Source organism: Mytilus edulis, chromosome 6 (genome assembly GCF_963676685.1).
Source record: "Mytilus edulis chromosome 6, xbMytEdul2.2, whole genome shotgun sequence".
NCBI classification, from domain to species: domain Eukaryota; kingdom Metazoa; phylum Mollusca; class Bivalvia; order Mytilida; family Mytilidae; genus Mytilus; species Mytilus edulis.
The window spans coordinates 89,307,921-89,331,834 of NC_092349.1; the positions used below are offsets into that span (position 1 = coordinate 89,307,921).

The 23,914-nt window shown below is 32.8% G+C and overlaps 1 protein-coding gene and 1 long non-coding RNA gene across 2 annotated transcripts; one reads left to right on the top strand and one right to left on the bottom strand.

Annotated features, from left to right (window-relative positions):
• Positions 1-1,250: 1,250 nt before the first annotated feature.
• Positions 1,251-2,881, bottom strand: LOC139528842 (uncharacterized). The gene is made up of 2 exons (XR_011665691.1): positions 2,587-2,881; positions 1,251-1,801 (listed from the first exon to the last, which is right to left on the bottom strand). It is a non-coding gene; the product is annotated as an uncharacterized lncRNA (long non-coding RNA).
• A 1,834-nt stretch (positions 2,882-4,715) lies between these two features.
• LOC139528843 (ABC-type oligopeptide transporter ABCB9-like) lies at positions 4,716-22,958 on the top strand. The gene is made up of 11 exons (XM_071325061.1): positions 4,716-5,523; positions 8,289-8,403; positions 10,731-10,861; positions 12,032-12,237; positions 14,107-14,304; positions 14,804-14,932; positions 15,849-16,076; positions 16,666-16,839; positions 18,918-19,110; positions 20,473-20,579; positions 21,168-22,958. Exons 1-11 carry the CDS (start codon positions 4,890-4,892, stop codon positions 21,486-21,488), a joined length of 2,436 nt encoding a protein of 811 aa, XP_071181162.1. The 5' UTR covers positions 4,716-4,889; the 3' UTR covers positions 21,489-22,958.
• Positions 22,959-23,914: the final 956 nt, after the last annotated feature.

Genomic DNA, 23,914 nt, shown 5'->3' on the forward strand with positions numbered 1-23,914 from the left:
AACATATGCATATATGTATGTATCGTTCACATGAAGAACATTGTCCTTCATTGCTGTTCCTTAATGCTTTAGGGAACGTTCGGTGTAGGGTTTGTATATATATATATTTGACAGTTCGTGTTGCATTACACTCAATTTATTTTGATTGAGACTAGCTTGAAAAATAAAACAAAATATTCCTAGAAAAATACCGCCATCCCCACCCCCGCGTACAAAGGATGAGTGATCAGTGCTTAAAAAATAAATTAACAGTTTTTAAATTTTGATAAACTTGTCTATTCTCTACATTCCCCTGTGTATCTTAGCAACTTAAATTAACAGCTAGGCAGCCAGTCAGTAAATGCAGCTATCAGGAATATACATACTCTTGTTTTGATTGTGAAAGTTAAAATAAATTAAAGTAGAAATGATCAAAACGATGAACTTGATTGATCGACCATACAAATGTATATAAACCTAACAACATATGTATACAGCTAACATATTCTTCCATACAACAAATATAGTTGACCTATTGCTTACGGTTTATGAAAAACAGACCAACACACAAAAACTTAACACTGAGCAATGAACTGTGAAAATGAGGTCAAGGTCAAATAAAACCTGCACGTCTGACATATAGATCATAAAATATTTCCATATACCAAATATAGTTGACCTATTGCATATAGTATTAGAAAAATAACCATGAAAATGAGGTCAAGGTCAGACGACACCTGCCAACTAGACATGTACACCTAACAAACATTCCATAAAATAAATATAGTAGACCTATTGCATATAGTATAAGCAAAACAGACCAAAACACAAAAAATTAACTATAACCACTGAACCATGAAAATGAGGTCAATGTCAGATGATACCTGCCAGTTGGACATGTACACCTTACAGTCCTTCAGGTGAAAACTGTCTGACAGGTATGAGGACCTTGCAAGGTACGCACATACCAAATAAAGTTATCATATTACTTATGATAAGAGAGAATTTAACATAACAATAAATCTTAACTTTTTTTAAGTAGTCACTGAACCATGAAAATGAGGTCGAGGACATTGGACATGTGACTGACGGAAACTTCGTAACATGAGGCATCTATATACAAAGCATGAAGCATCCAGTTCTTCCACCTTCTAAAATATAAAGCTTTTAAGAAGTTAGCTAACACCGCCGCCGCCGGATCATTATCCCTATGTAGATCTAAAGCATTCTGCGACAAAAGTCGCAGGCTCGACAAAAAATGAGAAACTTCGTTAAAAAGTACAACAGATTTATTCAAACGATTTGATTTATTAACTTTACCATATCATACACACTTGACTTCTTATTTCACATATACACATATATATTGGGTAAAAAAAAAAACATAAGACAGGGGAAAAACGCACAATCAATATTTTCTAATACAACTATAAAGTAAAACTCAAAGGTTTATAGTAACATATAATAAGTTACTCAAGTTAGCGAGACACACCCATTCGCATGAATTTCTCATCATTCTGTAAACGTTCATCATGGTGGTCTATACTGTGATGTGAAGTGTCTGAACCATCAAGGAACTTCTGACCACTAAATAATTCACCGTTGCAGGTAATTTCTAATCCACATGTCCTGCATCCTTTATGGTGAGTTTTCTTGAACAATATATTGCCAGTGAGACTGTGAGTACGGTCAAACAGATGAAAAAGATGTAGAATGTTTCCTCATCAAAAATGTCTGTGAATGCAGGAATATGAGCCGACAGCTTACTTACTATCTTCTTAGTGCTACCATCTTTTGGCAACATGATGACTCTAGGCAGAACCTGTAAATGAAAACATTTGTTTCTGGAAATAAGAAAGCCTTGATGGTTTAAACCAAATTTATTACTAGTAATTAAATGCAATGCCATTAGTGTTTTCCCTTAAACAACTACAATACGGCCAAGTTACATGTATATTTAACATATATGTCATGTATGTGTAAATGTAAACGTACTGAGACAAATAAAAAAAGGTTGGCGGTATATAACAAAAGGGACATTGAAACGCGAAAACAGACTGATAGCAGCATGGCAAAAAAAACAGGGAAAAGGCCAAAATATACAATACATACCCTTAAACACTTGGCAAACTTGACGGAGCAACATAAAACCCCTCGGAACTCATGTGCTTTTTATTGAACTATCATTTTTATGCCGTAAATTATAGTTATGTCCTATTATATCAAGAATAGGTTTACCACATGTGCAACAATTGTTTATATTGTCCCAGGGTTTGTAACACGTTAATTAGCTATTAATCAGATTTCTCGTTTGATCGATAATTGGCAGCAATGTTTATTCATAATTTATCAATATATATATATACATAAGATGAGTCATTTGTTTTTTCCTCTAAACTTTCACTTATCAGTCTTATATTACGTTTGGATTGTGTATGTGTCACACCGTTTAATACAGTTTTAAAAATAATTCAATAAACGGAGTGAAGTCGTGTCCATTCGACACATTTTAACACTCTAAATTTAGAATATCAAACTGAATTCCGGGTATCAAATTTCTGTTAAAATATCTTTTTAAAAGTCAACAAACAAAAGAAAAAGAAATACCTTATCTGTCTCAATACCTGGGAATCAATCTACACACAATACAACTTCCCAAGCTATATTCTGAAATAAGATCTGTCCAATTGTTTGTTATTTCCAAATGAGAAATTCTTGATACGGATTATTCCTACTTTGATCTCACTTCGAGTTACTAGCGTGGATTCACTTTGTTATAACTGTAAACCAATCTGTCATAGTAAGAAAACAAATTAAAATACAATATTAACGTAGCACAATGGTTAAGTCCTATGTGTGTGTAATTCAATGGTAATGAATATTGATCTGAAATTGTATGTCTAAAAGAATAACAAATTCTGGTACGGATATGAATGAAATTCAGGCTGTAAAATTATGAATGATTACAGGAAAAAATACATTAATTCTGTATCTTGAAAAGTCTATGCATTAGCATGGGAAACAAGCAACAAGAATGTCCAAAGTACATGGATGCCCTACTAGAACTAGCATTTTCTATAGTCCGTGGAAGGTGAAATTGGGGTCAAAAACTCTAATTTGGCATCAAAATTAGAATTATCGGTATCAGGTTCGTTCGCGCCCAATACACTTTCGCACCCTACACGTTCGCACCTCGCACCTCGCACGTTCGCACCCAAGGTCCGTTCGCGCCCAATTTTAATCCAAATTCCAGTTGAATTTTTGGAAAATCATGATTGTTGTTATAAATTGCTTTGGTGTAAGTGAAACATTCAAGATTTTAAATGAACAACACAACAGATAATTGTTTTATTTTTCAGAGCTTGGTCCCTTTGATCTGAAACAATAAAATATAGCAATACACTATTATAACCAAAACTGCATGATAAAATTAATTCAACACACAAAAAAAAAACGTACTCAGAATCTCACTTTAATTTGAGACAAGTCAATGAAACAAAGTTATAGCAATACACTAACCAAAACATGATGAAGAGTTATTCAACACAAAATAAAACGTTGACAGAATCCCACTTTATTTAGCATGTTTAGAGAGGATTATTTATTTTTTTAACAATACACTATCCAAAACATGATTAAGATTTATTCAACACAAAAAAAAATGCTGTCTCACTTTATTATGAGACAATGACAACAAATATAAGAATACACTTGCCAAAACTTGATTACAAAGCTATAGTTATTGAACACAAAACCAATTAAAATTGGACGCGAATATGTAGGGTGCGAAGGTGAAAGGGGGCGAACTTGAGTGGGTGCGAACGTAAATGGGCGCGAACGGACCAGGATTCAGAATTATCATACATGCATCATAGGGAACATGTGTACTAAGTTTAAAATTGATCGAACTTTAACTTTATCAAAAACTCCCTTGACCTAAACTTTAACATGAAGCAGAACAGAGGGACGAATGGACGAACAAACACATACACAGTTAAAAAACATAATGCCCATAAATGTAGCATAAAAAAGTCAGTGTAACTGTTATTTTCACAAATTTTTCAAAGTCAAATCTGATATTTCTGACAAAACAGCCAAGCGGAACATAATCATGATAATCATGATAATGTACACACAATATGCAACTCATCTGAGTAGACTCACATTCTAAAAATCAGATCAATATCTGTAATATGCGTAGAAAAAAGTCAGTATGACTATTATTTTCAGGAAATTTTAAAAGTCCAAAGCCTTCATGTAATTTGAGCAAACATCAGGGGAGAAGAACAAACATACTTTTTAAATCTTAATCTGTAACTCATCCAATCAGACTCACATAATTAAAATCTTGATCTGTAACTCATCATAGTCACTAAGTCATATAGCAGTTATAGCTGCGGAACCCTACCTATTACTTTTGATAGTTTTGACAATTTGGGGACCATAGATTTGCGTAGGTGGGCAAAGGAAAAAAAATTGATAATGTCCAAAAGAGTTACAGTTCTACAGCTAAGTAGACACACATACTAAAATCAGCTCTATAATCCCCCTCCCCCTACAAATTATAATGAGAAAAACAAAATAATAATGACATATCAATATTCATGTTCTCTTTTGTTTTTGTAGCCTTAGAATTATAGGTTCTTGTCAATTAATATTTCATCCTCAAGTTTTTTACATTTTATCCACTTTCTTCTTCATGTCTTCATGGTCTTCATCCAAAGTATTTCAATTTGTAATTTAAAACAACCAACATCTTGTATTGACTAATCTAAACTGAACATAGTGTATATATTAAATTAGTGAGAAGAGATTTTGTTTTGATACTTTGCATTTCAGCATGATTCCTTAATGACCGAAAATGAAATTTTATTGTTTCAGATTTTTACGTGGAGTGTGGATCAAGAATCATGAGAAAACTACCAACAGTATTAGTCACTACATTAATCAGTATCGTTGATATGGCAACAATAACCATTTTATTTTGCCATGGAAACAAATTTAAGCATTATCTACAACAAGGACTTCACCATTTTTCATTCCAAAGATCTGTTTTTGATTTGTTTGTATTTGGATTTTTACGATTCTGTCTCACCATGGGGCTTTCACTATCTGTTTTCAGATATTCATATGATTCTATTTATAGAATAAGAAAAATTAAAACTGTGATATTTATAGCTTCTTTAGCAACAAGTATATATACAATTATAAAACTCCTAATACGATCAGAAGTTCCAGGAACGTTGACAGATAAGTGGTTTTGGTTGATATTTTCCTGGACACACCTATCTTGTTTATGGATGTCTCTTCATTGCTTATTTCTCAGTAAAATTCACTTAAACATTGAGGTGAATAATATGAGTATAAACCAAGAAGATGGAGATGAAGTAGAAAGAGAACCTTTGATTGGATCCAGTGATGAACAATGTGACCAATCACCAAAGACGTCTGCCAAAGTTACAATATTTAGACTATTTTCTCACTCAAAGCCAGACATACCATTTATAATCATGGGATTTATATTTTTGACCATATCATCTACAGGTACAGCATATATATTTTGAATGTCGGTTTATCATGTTTATATGGTTAACTTCAGACTGTTCATGCTGTTTACAATTTCTTAGTGAAATTTTTGCCTCCTGTTTGTCTTATATTTTTACTAATCTACTTCATTGTACATGTATATATGCAATAGGAATCTGAGAATTCAGATGACAAAATTTAGAATTAGTAACCATGATCTAGAAATAGAAAGAGGTAGATACAGGGGACTTCAGGCAATTGATAGAATTTGTACATGTTGTAATCTTTGTAAAAAAGAAGTGGAATATGAACTCCATGTTTTACTAAAATGTTCATCTTTAGAAAGTGAGACAGTTTTCATTATTTCCAACATAGTTAAAAGTTACAAAAAGTTTCACAATTTAGATTATCAATCACAATTTATTTGGCCAATGTCCAATGAAGGTAGTCACATTTTTAATCAAGTGAGCAATTTAATTTATAATTTAAATGTTGTTCAAAAACATTTATTAGAAACTAATACCGTGTTCACACTATAAAATCTGCAAACCTGAATTAATTACCCCGGTTCACACTTGATAAAAAAATAAACCGGTTTGGGATTTTCCCTCTCAACAAAAATAGAAATGTTAGCGCCATAATTGTATCCCGCATCTGTCCACTGTCCACTGTACATATTTACATTTTTGTTCATCACAGATGCATTGTTGTACTTGGAAAATGATTATTTTCTTTGTAAAATATTAATTGAACCATGAATTTGAAATTTTAATATTTTCCTCAATCTACAATGATTTGTACCCATGAAAAATGAAAGTACAGTTTTATTTTTAAATAGTGATCCTGGTAAGATAAGAATCTGTGTAATATCATCATGATTGTTTACTAGCAATAAGGGGTCTTGGTCTTAAAACTTTACCAGGAATTCAGATGACAAGTTTTGTGCTCAAAACACCAAATACAGCATTTTGATTGGTTCAACTCTGAGTCTGAGAATGATAATCATACTCAAATATTTTATGACCACAAGGCATTTCGTTTAAGGGCAGATAATTTGTTCATTCTTCACTGGCATGACTTGACATGCTTGAGAAGTTGTATTATGTACATACTTGATTATATTTTGCAGGACAGATATTTATACCATACTTCACAGAAGTTAGTTACATATTTGATTACTTTTTCCAGGACAGATATTTATACCATACTACACAGGAGAAGTTATGTACATATTGATTACTTTTTCCAGGACAGATATTTTTACCATACTACACAGGAGAAGTTATGTACATATTGATTACTTTTTCCAGGACAGATATTTATACCATACAACACAGGAGAAGTTATTTACATATTGATTACTTTTTCCAGGACAGATATTTATACCATACTACACAGGAAAAGTTGTGTACATATTGATTACTTTTTCCAGGACAGATATTTATACCATACTGCACAGGAGAAGTTATGTACATATTGATTACTTTTTCCAGGACAGATATTTATACCATACTACACAGGAGAAGTTATGTATATATTGATTAATCCTTTTTCCAGGACAAATATTTATACCATACTACACAGGATAAGTTCTGTACATATTGATTACTATTTCCACGACAGATATTTATACCATACTACACAGGAGAAGTTGTGTACATATTGATTACTTTTTCCACGACAGATATTTATACCATACTACACAGGAGAAGTTGTGTACATATTGATTACTTTTTCCAGGACAGATATTTATACCATACTACACAGGAGAAGTTATGTACATATTGATTACTTTTTCCAGGACAACAGATATTTATACCATACTACACAGGAGAAGTTATGTACATATTGATTACTTTTTCCAGGACAGATATTTATACCATACTACACAGGAGAAGTTGTGTACATATTGATTTCTTTTTCCAGGACAGATATTTATACCATACTACACAGGAGAAGTTATGTACATATTGATTACTTTTTCCAGGACAGATATTTATACCATACTGCACAGGAGAAGTTATGTACATATTGATTACTTTTTCCAGGACAGCTGTTTTTACCATACTACACAGGAGAAGTTATGTACATATTGATTACTTTTTCCAGGACAGATATTTATACCATACTACACAGGAGAAGTTATGTACATATTGATTACTTTTTCCAGGACAGATATTTATACCATACTACACAGGAGAAGTTGTGTACATATTGATTTCTTTTTCCAGGACAGATATTTATACCATACTACACAGGAGAAGTTATGTACATATTGATTACTTTTTCCAGGACAGATATTTATACCATACTGCACAGGAGAAGTTATGTACATATTGATTACTTTTTCCAGGACAGATATTTATACCATACTACACAGGAGAAGTTATGTACATATTGATTACTTTTTCCAGGACAAATATTTATACCATACTACACAGGAGAAGTTGTGTACATATTGATTACTTTTTCCAGGACAGATATTTATACCATACAACACAGGAGAAGTTATGTACATATTGATTACTTTTTCCAGGACAGATATTTATACCATACTACACAGGAGAAGTTATGTATATATTGATTAATCCTTTTTCCAGGACAGATATTTATACCATACTACACAGGAGAAGTTATGTACATATTGATTACTTTTTCCAGGACAGATATTTATACCATACTACACAGGATAAGTTCTGTACATATTGATTACTTTTTCCAGGACAGATATTTATAACATACTACACAGGAGAAGTTATGTACATATTGATTACTTTTTCCAGGACAGATATTTATACCATACTACACAGGAGAAGTTGTAGACAGTATTGTTATAGAGAAATCTCAGAAGAAGTTTACCCAATCAATTATCATCATGGCTGTCATATCTGTTATAAGGTTAGTACCCAATCAATTATCATCATGGCTATCATATTAGTTATAAGGTTAGTACAAAAAGGATGGTCATTTCATTATGAATGATTGATAGTTGGTTGTGTAAAGTTCAGCGGCAAATGTTTCCTGCGAGTTCAGGATGATATATTTGTTATGAGGTAATTATACAAATAAAAAAGTGGTATAATGACCTACCAGACAACTCTCCACCAGAACTTAATTGACCTAAAACCAATAACTATAGGTAAACTTACAGCCTTCAAGTGTTGATTCAACAATGAGCATGATGAGTAAGAGTAAAAGCAATACTGCATGCTCAGCATAATGCCCTGAAATGACATCTGTAAAACAATTCTAATGAACAAAATTGTCAACTGATTTATGTAAAAAAACAATGAACAAAATAGTTCAGCAAAAAACATCAACAACTGAATTTCGGGCTCTTGACTTGGGACACACACATACAGAGTACCATGTGGTATTATTGCCAAATGAGGGAAGTCTCCATCGAAGTTACAATTTGTAAAAGAAAAAACATTAAAGGTTAAAGTACAGTGTTCAACACAGAGACTTGGTTCACACCAAACAGCAAACTATAAAGGGCCCCAAAAATGACTAGTGTAAATCCATTCAAATAGGAAAACCAAAGGTCTACTCTATATAAAAAGTGAAAATCAAACAACACTTATTAATCACATCAAATCAAACAACACTTATTAATCACATCAAATCACACAACACTTATTAATCACATCAAATCAAACAACACTTATTAATCACATCAAATCACACAACACTTATTAATCACATCAAATCAAACAACACTTATTAATCACATCAACAAACGACAACCACTGAACATCAATTGAAGTCATAAAACTTTGCTCAGTGCTCGGAGCACAAAAATCATGCTCGAAACATGAAATCCAGCATTTTGATTGCTTGATTTTCGAGTACAAGTACAAAAAACAGACTCAAATGTTTTATGATCGCAAGGCCAGGTTCCTGACTTAAGAAAGATGCAAACAAATGCAGCAGGTTCAAATGTTTTGATAGGTATCAACCTTCACTCTTTCCTAAAACAGTGGTGTAACATCACAACATAGATAGACACACTATAAAATAGATATTAATTTAAATGCCTTAACTCAATCATTAGACATTTAAAAACAAGTGCACATACACTAAACGAAAAAATTTGAGCTATGACACAATGTAATAAAATGTTCACCACACGTTATTTTCTATAAGTAAAAAGTTAACTAAGATTTAGTATATACATTTGTTCTATAAAATATTCTTGTTTTTAAAATTCCAAAAGGGAACATACTTTATATAATATATTATACTATAAAATATTGTGAAGTTTTCTGGTTTGTCTAATGGAAATCTTTTGACCTTGATCTAAATTTGTAACAGTCAATATCTTTGTTTAAATACCTAGGACAATTATTGAGTAATAGTTCAGCTTCATGATATATAGGTCTATTAAATCATTTTCAGATGACCTTGTCAGTTTGACCATGTCAAAGTTTAATAGCTCAAGCTGCAGATTTACATGGTTCTGTTTGCCTGTCTTTATCATAGCGTTGTTATAATTCTATTACAGCTGGTTGTCGTGGTTGGCGTTTAACTGATTTTATGATAACGTTTCTATAGTTCTATTACAGCTGGTTGTCGTGGTTGGTGTTTGACTAATTTTATGATAACGTTTCTATAGTTCTATTACAGCTGGTTGGCGTTGTTGGTGTTTAACTAATTTTATGATAACGTTTCTATAGTTCTATTACAGCTGGTTGTCGTGGTTGGTGTTTAACTAATTTTATGATAACGTTTCTATAGTTCTATTACAGCTGGTTGGCGTGGTTGGTGTTTAACTAATTTTATGATAACGTTTCTATAGTTCTATTACAGCTGGTTGGCGTGGTTAGTGTTTAACTAATTTTATGATAACGTTTCTATAGTTCTATTACAGCTGGTTGTCCTGGTTGGTGATTAACTAATTTTATGATAACGTTTCTATAGTTCTATTACAGCTGGTTGGCGTGGTTGGTGTTTAACTAATTTTATGATAACGTTTCTATAGTTCTATTACAGCTGGTTGTCGTGGTTGGTGTTTAACTAATTTTATGATAACGTTTCTATAGTTCTATTACAGCTGGTTGTCGTGGTTGGTGTTTAACTAATTTTATGATAACGTTTCTATAGTTCTATTATAGCTGCTTGTCGTGGTTGGTGTTTGACTGATTTTATCATAACGTTTCTGTAGTTCTATTACAGCTGCTTGTCGTGGTTGGTGTTTGACTGATTTTATCATAACGTTTCTGTAGTTCTATTACAGCTGGTTGTCGTGGTTGGTGTTTCAGTTTAGCTATGGCACGTTTAGGAATAAGAGTAAGGAACAGATTATTTGGATCTGTAATAGAACAAGAAATAGGCTTCTTTGATAAAGTAAAAACGGGTAAGATTCAGTTCTGTTAAATGTACAAGACTTCATTGTAGTATACTATAAGATACCTTTCCATAATTACCAGACAAGGACTTTGTGCTAGTGCATGGTCAAACAAAACAAGCACACACCCTTGTCACCATCTATCTATATCCCGTCCTGAAAAAAAAGAAAATAATAAATTGAGAGAAAAAAGAATAACAATTCACCTTAAACTACAGATATTGAATAATCAATCATGATTACAGCAATATGTAATATGTTAATGTCTCAAAACTCATCCTGCTCATTTGCTTGCAGTATTTATCTCTGGAAGTTATGCAACCTTCAATTACTTAATCAAACATGTATATAATTTGACAATACATCTGTAAATGCTGAACATTCTTTTGTGATGTAGTTTTCAGCCATGAACCATGCACTTCAACCTTTCAAGGTACATCACTGATTTAAATCCATACTGATACCTGATCCCCGTTTTTTTTTATGGCCCGGCAACGAAGTTGTCCGTGCCATACAGTTTTACCCTTGTCCCAAACTCCCTAATTCTGAAATTCATCATTCCGTCATTCCACAACAAACCATTATACAGAGTTTTTTTCTAAATACCTTCAGATATAGAATTTATTTTTGGTATTTGAGTCAACTGTGATGAGTTACAGATCATGTTTAAGTTTCGTGCGGCTCCGCTAATTTTTACCAAAATTACGGGCTTTGGACTTTGATAAATTGTTAAAAATCACAGATATACGAACTTTTTTTCTAAATGCCTTCAGATATTGGGCTGATTTTTGTATGTGAGTTAACCATGATGAGTTACAGATCAAGTTTAAATTTAGTTCCGCACCACTAATTTTTGCCGAAATTATGGGCTCTGGACTTTGATAAATTGTTGAAAATCACACTTATACACTCTCTTTCTATACCCCTCCAGATTTTGAGCTGATTTTTGATATGTGAGACTACCATCATGTTTGTGTCCACATGTGTTATTCAAATTGCAGATTTTCCAACTTTTTGGGACGGGGCCGTTCGTGTCACTGTGACACATCCACTTTTTTTTTACAGAGACCTGATCTCTCAAATTTTAAGCTATAAATAAAGGTCAAGTTAAACTCTGGCAGTCCGCAGATTTTGGGACATTACTAGTATAAAAATTATTATATATTTTTTTCTTTGAAGGGGACATAACCTCACGTTTGACCTCTGACACAACAGTGATGACAGATACAGTAACCTTGAACATGAATATATTTACACGTAACCTGATATTAGGTGTGGGAATCATCATGTTTATGTTCAAGTTGTCATGGAGACTATCTTTGTTGACGTTGATAGCGTTCCCCATTGTGTTGGGTGTGTCTAAAGTGTATGGGGAATATTATAGAGTAAGATTTGAACATAATTACTATACAATTATTGAGTTTGGATCAATGGTCTAGTGTGAATGTGCTATTATTTGTAGGAGTAGAATGATGGAAGGGCCCTTGTTCAATCTAATTAAAAAGCGATCTCTCATCGCTCCTGTTTCTGATATGTCGCGTGGGAGATCTAACGAAACCGGCTTTGAGGTCACATGTGAGTGAACTAAAAGTCATGAATTTATAAAGATATGCAAATGAGTTGACGACCTATTAATAAGCCAATCAAAAAAGTTTATGAATTATTATGACTGACGAATTCGTCGTAAATAAAATGAGTTACATCCCTTTGCCTTACGTTAAACTTCCAAGATCGTGGAAGACTCAATTTCATTGGTCGAAAAAGACACACCTACGAGGTCACTCACATGTGACCTCAAAGCGGGTTTCGTTAGATCTCCAACGCGACATATCAGAAACAGGAGAGATGAGAGATCGGTTTTTAATTAGATTGGCCCTTGTTTTGCCATTAATTAACAAATGAATGTGTTTCAAGTTGATGAATAGATATGGGAGAAATTGAAATGGAAGGATATTTGTTAATCTTGCCTTATAAAAAAATAACCTTTTTTATTCAATGTTTAGATACTGACACAATTTTTAATAACAACAAACATAAATTCCCTATTGATCAGCTCTGAAAATTTTAAGTAAAAAGGGTTTCAAGTCCGTCTGTTGAGGTCTCTTTGGTCATATAGGTTTATTATTTTTAGCTCACCTGGCCCAAAGGGCCAAGTGAGCTTTTCTCATCACTTGGCGTCCGGCGTCCGTCGTCGTCCGTCGTTAGCTTTTACAAAAATCTTCTCCTCTGAAACTACTTGGCCAAATTTTACCAAACTTGGCCACAATCATTATTAGGGTATCTAGTTTAAAAATTGTGTCCGATGACCCGGCCAACCAACCAAGATGGCCGCCATGGCTAAAAATAGAACATAGGGGTAAAATGCAGTTTTTGGCTTTGGTCTGTTGCCCCCTTTAGGAGTTATTGCCCTTTATAGTCAATTTTTAACCATTTTTCGTAAATCTTAGTCATCTTTTACAAAAATCTTCTTCTCTGAAACTACGGGGCCAAATTAAACCAAACTTGACCACAATCATTATTTGGGTATCTAGTTAAAAAATTGTGTCCGGTGACCTGGCCAACCAACCAAGATGGCCGCCATGGCTAAAAATAGAACATAGGGGTAAAATGCAGTTTTTGGCTTATCACTCAAAAACCAAAGCATTTAGAGCAAATCTGACATCGGGTAAAATTGTTTATCAGGTCAAGATCTATCTGCCCTGATATTTTCAGATGAATCTGACAACTTGTTGTTGGGTTGCTGCCCCTGAATTGGTAATTTTAAGGAAATTTTGCTGTTTTTGGTTATTATCTTGAATATTATTATAGATAGAGATAAACTGTAAACATCAATAATGTTAAGCAAAGTAAGATTTACAAATAAGTCAACATGACGGAAATGGTCAATTGACCCCTAAGGAGTTATTGTCCTTTATAGTCAATTTTTAACAATTTTCATAAAATTTGTAAATTTTAACTAACATTTTTCACTGAAACTACTGGGACAAGTTCATTACAGATAGAAATAATTGTAAGTAGCAAGAATGTTCAGTAAAGTAAGATGTACAAACACATCACCATCACCAAAACACAATTTTGTCATGAATCCATCTGCTTCCTTTGTTTAATATTCACATAGACCAAGGTGAGCGACACGGGCTCTTTAGAGCCTCAAGTTTAAATTTCATTCACTTACTCCTCTTTATTTGTAAAACAAAATTATGCCTAAAGATATAGGGAGGTGTACAAAAGAACTTTAATTTGATATTTTATAGGATCTGGCCTCCAAAGTTCAGGATGCTTTAGCAGCAGCCAATAATGTTGCAGAAGAAGCTTTGTCCGCCATTAGGACAGTCAGAAGTTTTGCTAATGAAGACGGAGAGAAGGACCGTTACAGAACATCACTCCATAAAGCCTACAAAATAAATGTCAAACAAGCAAACGTGTACGCTGGTTATGTATGGTGTACACAGGTATATTATAAAACAATATCGTGTCATCCTGTTTTAAGTATCTTTATTTATGTTCTTCTGGTTGCTTTTCCATCATTAAGGGAAAAAACATTCAAATGGGACTGCTTACAAAGATGTTTCTTGTTAAATACAAATCTGAAAATAAGCTGTTAAAGTGGAGAAATCAGTCCTGTAAAATTTACTCATATTTGTGTTCGCCATATTGGGATGATCATAATTGCAGTTATGATCAACAAGTTGACACTAGTGATAAAACATCACTTCTTAAGGCTTTCAATCGAAAGGTCGAACAAGCAAATGTTTTTGCAGGTTATAAATGAATGCATATGATATTGAAAAAGTGTTTTTATTTATTAGAAAATTGATTTACAAAACTATTTGAAGAATGATATGATTATTTTTGACAGTTGCCAGCTTGCATGTAATTTGAATATGGCAGATTCTGTATTGGATTTTAATCCATTCCAGCTAGGTCCAAATTTATATTATATTTTTTCAGCTATTTGAACTTGGTTTGACAGTTGCAGTATTATACTATGGTGGTCATTTAGTTCTGACAAAGACTTTATCTGGTGGTAACCTAGTGTCCTTCATACTGTATCAAATGCAGCTAGGAAACTGTATAGATGTAAGTTATTCTTTATATTTTAACTTTCCAAGTTCAATATACTGTAAATTCAGAAATCATTGCATGCATTTATTATTGGACAAAAAGTGCAGATTAGTTATTGTTATTTCAGGAAAAGCTGTCTATGTATAGATATCAGGTATCACAATGAGTGTTATTACTGTGTAACTCACCCGTTCACATTATTCACAGTAAAAAAATACTATGATTTCTGAATTTACACTGGTGATGTAAATGTCAGTTAGTACAGATAGTTGAGAGGACTTTGAACACAAGAATTGTTTCATACATGTATTTATTTTCACATTTATATATGTTTTGAAAAAAATTAAAGATAATAGTATTACGATTTCTTAAATTTTCTTTTACCTATCAGCAAGGTAAATAAACAGGCACAAAACAAAAGACTGCGAATTGCATATTATATATATTTGTTTATTCAGAAAAAAAACAGGATTCATGGCAACAACTTTAATATTCCTAATTTTGTTTAAAATTACAAAGAATTTAAAAGCAGCAACTCAATCAATGTTGTCTTGAGTCAATAACATAAATAACTTTAAGATGTTCAAAGATATTTTTTATTATTTAAATGTATTATGCCTATTGTTAACATGGATACCTGATCCTTAAACTGAATTTAATTTAGATAATTCAGTATAAAAATTGTATTTGATTCATTGATGAACATGGCCAGGGTTACTAAAAATACACCATTATGGTAAATGTTATTTAGTATTTGGCATAAATTTAAACAAGCTAACAGCTTCTAATTGATTGTCTATTCTACACAATTATCAGTAAAATTTGACAATCAATTGTTTTTGTCCTTGATCTTTAGCTAACATCAATAGATAGGATTTGTTGGAATATTGGGGTTTTGTTTTATATATCTTTTTATCCTTGAAACTTGTAGGAAATTGGTGAAGTATTCACTGGATTGATGCAGGCAGCAGGAGCATCAGAAAAAGTGTTTGAATACATTGACAGGGAACCAGTTGTAAAAAATACGGTCAAAGACAGAATGGATACAGAGTCTGTGATTGACCAGAGTGAAGTTGAATCAGACAAGATTTCTGGCCTGATAGAATTCAAGAATGTAACATTTGCATATCCTTCAAGACCAGACACTAATGTTCTTAAGGTAAAAGTGAGGGTAACAGTATTGTCTCTGTGATAACACAAATATCACATAGACACAAAGAATAATTTTAAGATTTATGTTAGTCCTAGGATTTGAGGGGGGGTTAAGATCCTTTGTCTTCATGATTCTACACTTAATGGCTTTCTGAAGTGTTAAGGGGAGGTAATAATATAACCCAGGGACTTACAGTAATGTATAATTGATGTCTGCATAATGTGTCAGGATGTTTCATTCACATTAAGTAATGCCCCATTATTAATGTCATGATTGTGAGTTAGCATTGTATGATGTGCTAGAAGGCTAGCTGAGGTTGTAGCATTCCTCGTGTTTTCTGTTTACAGGACCCTCTCATTTTGAATAATGCATACTGTAAAACCAACATATTATCGTTGATACTTTAATTTACATTTATCACTTTCTATTTGATTTTAATCTTATTAACTTGATGTAGTTTGATTAGGAAGATACAAGTTTAACTTATTTTTGACGATTTAGATCAAGTTATTTATTTACTCATGAAATTTGTTGGTTTACAGTATTTTATAGCTTGCATCATTAATAGTGTTAATTGGATGATATCTGTTTCCAGAATGTGTCGTTCACTGTCCAGCCAGGAGAAGTTGTTGCTTTAGTGGGACCTAGTGGAGGTGGTAAATCGTCATGTATTAATCTACTGGAACATTATTATGAACCAATCACAGGACAGATCTTACTGGACAAGAAACCAGTAAAGGAATATGATCACAAATTCTTACATACCAAGGTAGTTTGTTATTAGATTACTTATCTGTGGTATTCTACTTATGGTGCCAGAAGAAAATTATCCTCATAAATATATATCAGTGATCTGGAAGGATTTTTTCTCTATGGGCACAGGGCCCCCCAAAAATAAATCCAATGGGCCATTTAAAAAAATAATGGGACATTTTGTCAAATGAGAGGGCCATTTGAATTGACTACAGTAAAAAAAAAAGTGTATATATTTCGGCAAAGAGGTGGTGACACTTACCTTTATGATTCTAAATAATATCATGGATATTATTCCTGTGATTTTGTAATTTCAATTTCAATGAATATACAATACCTTCATCCAAACCGGATAATATTTTAGATAACCTTTATTTACAATGTTTAAAATGGTACTGGTGCCTTGTTCATATTCATGGGTTTTTTTTTAACATTAAATTTGGGTCTTCGTCGATACCATACTTATTCCAGATGTTCCGTATTAGTGGACTTTTTTGGCATTTCCTCTGCACTTCTTGTATTATTATTACTTCATCAAGATGATAACAATAACAGTAGAGAGTATCATTAATTGATAGAACAAAACAACAATTTGCTGAAGTCATGTTTACAAAATGTCAAAACGAGCCAAAAACCAAAAAGTGACAAGGACAGTTGAAGCACCTTTTATGGGGACCGAAGTCTATTTTCATAAAAAGGTTTTGGGGTTTTTCAATCGAAATAATAACAAGCTAAACTAACTTTTGAAGATTATAATTAGAGATAAATCTCGTTTGTTCTAGCCATATTTCACATTTAAAGTTGTTTATAAAAATTTGTATCATGAAGGATGGTTAATTACATTTTTTGGGAAATCAGTTATACTGCATATTTCTATTATTACCAAAGGAAAACACCCAAGACATCCCAAAAATATATAGGTGCTCCTATCATTGGAGGAACATTACACAGTTGTGTACACACCAGTGTTCTAGGATTCCCATTACCCGTTACCCGGGGTAAGTGGATTAGGACAACGGGTAAGTCATTTTTTAGCCTTTGTCACCCAGTGGTAAGTCAATTTTCAAGTTCGGGGAAGCCGAAAAACTCTTGAAATTTCCCGGTCCTCTTCAATTTTCCCATATCTGCTTTTTATTTTTATTAAATCACGAGAAAAAACTTTGATAAAAGATCGAAGATTTTGTCGATGTCTATCGGCGCTTTTATTCAAGCACTCGTTTACTAGGTGTAATCAAGCGCAAAAGAGACCACATTCTTCTCCTATCATTCTAAAAGTCGGTCACGGTGTCGGTAAAATCGGAAAATCCGGATTGATAACTGGTGCTTAAATCGGGACATAAACGATTTTTTTTCTTGTCATCGGAGGAAAATAAACTTACAGTTGCATTTATTATAGCTCTTAGTAAATGACATAGTAATAACTATAACATATTTGTCAAATTTAGTAAGAAATCGTTTTTTTTAAATTTTGTACAAAATTCAATCGTATCCGAATCCAGCTTTGTTCAGTAAATTACAATATTCAAAGTTATTATGGCGGAAAATTCAAACTGAATCTGTTGTAGATCATGAGTTTGCATAAGTTTGGATTTACTTCAAAAAGGCTAAACGATATAAATCAAGCATCACCCCCACCAAAAAAGCCCAAACTTGACAAAAAGCAGAGAGACAAACTGTATGATGTTGAAAAAAGGACCAGGGGGTATGCTTTGCGCCGTCCGCATTGGTTGGCGGATTTAACTTTTAGATGTGGGTAAGTAATTTTTTTATTGATCTTACCCGTGGTAAGTCAAGGTGCCAAAAAAATCCTAGAACACTGCACACACATGGCGGCGCCGAACACGATCGGACATCCATTTGACGATATCTAAGCGTTTCGAAACGAAGTGAAAAATATCGTGCGCCACATGAGCGCTTTCATTTGTCACTCTATGCGCCATTTCTGGTCGATATGCGCTATAGGCACAGGGCGCACGTCCTTCCCAATCACTGACTTCCTGTTTACTGAAATATTTTTTGGGGGGGGGGGGGTATCATTAGTGAGCAGTAGCTCACACTTTCACTTGTTTAATCTTTGTAAACATTTTCTTGCAGATATCCTTAGTTGGTCAGGAACCTGTTTTGTATGCAAGGTCAATCAAGGATAACATAGGGTATGGATTAGGTTCAGATGTTACCATAGAAACAGTGCAACAAGCTGCTGGTATGGCTAATGCCCATGAATTTATTATGGAAATGGAGAAACAATATGAAACAGAGGCTGGAGAAAAAGGACAACAGTTATCTGGTTTGTGATACCAATAAATTGTAATTTGAAGAGAAACTGTAATGAAAGTATCCACTTTCAAGAATCTTTTTAATTATACTTCATGAAAGAGGGTAGGAATGCCTTTTACTGTCAGGCTTCAAACAGCCACTGTTAGCATCAAATTGGTTAAAACTTTACCATCATTCATCAAAATATCCTTATCGTGATTCGTCAGGGGTCTCAAATAATTATCGTCTTTTTGGGAAAAAATTTAATAGGAATTGTCAAAATCAGTCGATATTTTTTATTGTCTAAAAGAAAGTGTACATTTTATCTTCATGCACTAAAAATTACTGTTAACGTCATTTGGCAAGAATTTTTACCGTTATTCGTCATGAAGGTACCTACATTACAACCCTCATGAAACAAAGTTATGTAGGATGAACCTTTGTAGTAATGAGGACATATTATATGTAGATGTGCATATCAACAGGAAATTATTATATAACCCCGCTTTGAAAAAAAGGGGGTATACTGTTTTACCTCTGTCGGTCCTTCCATCCGTCAGTCCGTCCGTCCCATGAATATTTTTCGTCACATTTTTCTCAGGAACTACACTACCAGAATTTCTGAAATTTGGTTTCAGGCTTGATATAAATCGCTATACCATGTGATGTGTTTTCAGATTCATCACTCGACAACTTCCTGTTTACCAAACACTTGTATCATTTTTACACTTGATAGCCAAGTTGAAAATTTTCGTCACATTTTTCTCAGGAACTACACTACCAGGATTTCTGAAATTTGGTTTAAGGCTTGATATAAGTCAGCTATATTGTGTGATGCTTTTTCAGATTCATCACTCAACAACTTCCTGTTTACCAAACACTTGTATGATTTTACACATGATAGCCAAGTTGAAAATTTTCGTCACATTTTTCTCAGGAACTTCAATACAAGGATTTCTGAAATTTGATTTAAGGGTTAATATAAGTCAGCTATATTGTGTGATGCTTTTTCAGATTCAACAACTTCTGTTCACCGAACACTTGTATATTTTTACACTATTGATCATGTTGATATTTTCCACTTGTGGCAGGGGTATCATCAGTGAACAGTAGCTCGCAGTTTCACTTGTTTAAATATTTTTCAAGATGTTATGCGCCCTAGACTCATAAGGGCATATATATACTTTTCAAAAACTATTTTATTACTGAAAGAAAATGTTAAATATTTATGATTCTTTGCTGATATGGACACAATGTGGATTGACGGATCTTAATTTTACTTTATGTTCTAAAAATCAACTGTTTCTTAAAAACAAGAATTTCACTTTCCATTGTTCAGTGTTTAAAAATATCACCTCATTTTTTTACCAAATAAGAATTTTCACTTTTTCAGGCGGCCAGAAACAAAGAATTGCTATCGCCAGAGCCTTAATCAGAAAGCCAGTGGTATTATTACTAGATGAAGCTACCAGTGCTTTAGATTCTGAATCAGAACATGTGGTAATTACTTATTATACATTTAACCATTTGTTTAAGACAAGAGGAAAATCACATTATTTAACCAGATCTTCACCATGTATCCAAAAAGATACAGATGAACACTCCCTTTCCCTTCTAGTAAATACATTTTTATTTTTAATTTTAAATTGAACAACCCATGATTTTGCTCAATTTGAGATAACATCCAAGTCATCAGTCAAAGAAGCAGCTGCTACAGCATGATCATCATCTACTATAACAAATAATTTATTACAATAAGACAAATACAACAATCTGCAGAATCACAATCATCACTTCTGTGTTTAATCATTACAGGTATTACAAGTATATAAAAGAACCAGAAGGGTGGGCAGTTATCACTTGTATGTTTTTATATTATTACAGGTCCATCAAGCTATCTACAAGAGTCTAATGGGATGGTCTGTAATCATTTCTGTGTTTTGTTATTACAGGTCCAAAAAGCTATCTACAAGAGTCTAATGGGATGGTCTGTAATCATTTCTGTGTTTTATTATTACAGGTCCAAAAAGCTATCTACAAGAGTCTAATGGGATGGTCTGTAATCATTTCTGTGTTTTATTATTACAGGTCCAACAAGCTATCTACAAGAACCTAAAGGGAAGATCAGTAATCATTATAGCTCATAGACTTAGCACTGTAGAGAAAGCTGACAGAATCATTGTTATAGATAAAGGCTGTGTAATCGAGGAGGGTTCACATTCAGAACTACTCAGAAATAATGGCAAATATGCTAGTCTGGTACAACGACAACTATTACAAACAGAGGATGAAGTAGAAGACAGAGTTATCTCCCTTGATAATGATGGACTTGGCGTAGGCATTGCCAAGAGAGATATAGGATTACATTTTAGGTCTACATGTCTAATCACGTCGTCCAGCTGGCACTGATTATTTAGTTCATGAAGAATTCAAAATTTAACAGTCTAGTATCAACAAGAATAGAAACACTAGATTGGAGTTTTGGGAAATTTTTCAAGTTTAAGTAGAAAATTGTTCATTATTTGTTAATAAGACAACAATAGTTGGTTTTTGTGCATAATAGTTTGGTAATTTTGGTTAAGAGAAACTTTTTGGGCCGTCAATAATTTCTAGCAGTTTCACAGTGCATGCAGTGTGAGGGTGTAATTGTACTGTCATCATTATGTAGTCATTACTTAAAGTAGGTCATTTTAACCAGATTTTTATGAATATTCAGATGATGTAGTGGTACACTTTTTGATGTATTTATATTTTGTTTTGAATTGTTTTTTGTTATGTTTTTGTTTTCCAGTTATAAGAGGACCAGGCTTGGATATACATGAAATAAAAAAAAATGCTGTCTGTTTCCTCAGACCTCCCAAGCTTTTTGATGTTAAAAAGTTTATATTTTCTACAAATTTTTATGTGATGAAAGAAATCCATTTTTATATGACCGCAAATTTTTTTTGGGGGTTTGTATAATGCTTTGATGTCATCTGCGTTGTCATCCAAAGACACATTTGGTTTGCGGACAATAACTTTAGTTTAAGTGAATAGATCTCTTTGAAATTTTACAAGGAGGTTCAATATCACAAAAAGATGGTTGGGATTGATTTTGGGGATAAACTTACCATCAGTTTAGGAATTAGGGGCCCAAAAACAAACATTTCCCTAGTTTCCAGACAATAACTTGTGTTTCAGTGTATGGATCTCTCTAACGTTGTACAACAAGGTTCCATACTACAAAGGGAAGGCTGGGATTGAGTTTGGGGATAATTGCTCCAGGGGGGGGAGGGTCCAAAAGTTTGGAGGTATTTTTTAAAAGGGGTTAATTTTTTTTTCAAAATTTTTCAAATTTCTAATTATTAAGTTTCAAGGAGAAATTTTCAAATGTACAGTATTGCACAATAGATTTTTAAGATCTTTAACCACATTTATTTTGTGTCAGAAAACTATTATGTTAAAAAAAATTGATAACAATCCAAATTCAGACAGTATCAAGCTTGAATATATATACTGTATCCAAATTTGCCCCAACTTTTCAGTGTTTCGAACTCTGCGGTCGTATCAGGCTGCGCTCAGTGAAGCATTTAATTATAATCTAGTCATTCTAATTCCTAAGAGAACACTGGATCATCTGATATCTATATTGATATTTATTTCATGACAGTACAAAATGTACTCCATGACTTTTGTTAAGTAGCAGGTTCCCATGACAATCTTTCAGCAAATAGTTAAAATATTTGTGTAGTACCGGTATGCACTTACACATATCTTAGCTCTCATATTATATTAATTATCATATATTTCACTTGTCGTACAGTTGTTTAGAATATCTTGTGTAGATGCTACACATAAACCTATAGAATGCACCCTGTATAACATATATATATATATATATATATATATATATATATATATATATATATATATATATATATATATATATATATATATATAAAGGGATGTGGTATGATTTTCAATGAGACAACTCTCCACAAGAGACCAAATGACACAGAAATTAGCACCTATACCGGTATGTCACCATACAGCCTTCAATAATGAGCAAAGCCCATAAGTCAAAGACAGCTATAAAAGGCCCCTAAATGATAAATGGAAAACAATTCAAAAAAGAAAACTAACGGCCTAATTATATGCTTATCATGAACATTATTTAACTGTCATGCTTGAATTATCCCCGTAATATCTTGTTGAGATAGATAATGAAGTGAGAAAAGACACTGTTAAGCTTGTATCTCGACAGGACAATTTCTAAATCAATCAATGTCAGACCTTTTGCCCTCAGACTGATATTCATCTATCTAGTAGATTGATACAGAATGTGATGCATATCTTGCCAAGTATTATTATATGTGTATGGTATTCTAGATACTCTCAAAGTAAGATAAAAAATATTGTTTCAATGTATGATACTTTGCTTGTTGTCACTTAACATTTAACTTAGGTATGTCAAGTAGCTCACATAGCTACCACTATATATTTTGAACATATTAGAGCTGAATATATGTTAAATTGATACAAGCCTTGAAGGGCAGAAACACATTCTTTAATTATACCATTGTAAAAAGTAGAACACACAGCTATAAGATATGTATATTTAGACTTCTCAGGTGGTCCATGTTATGATGTTGTTTCTGTTATTATAATAATAATTCTCAACATTAATTATTAAACACTATTCTATGTGCCAAGTAAAGTCTGAAATCCAATTTACAAAAAATCAATGTATTCATTAAATTTGCATTAATGTCTCTATAGTGTTAACTAGCTGGTATTTAAGAATTGTAAATTATGTATAATATATATAATTTATAATACATGTGTTTTTAAACCAT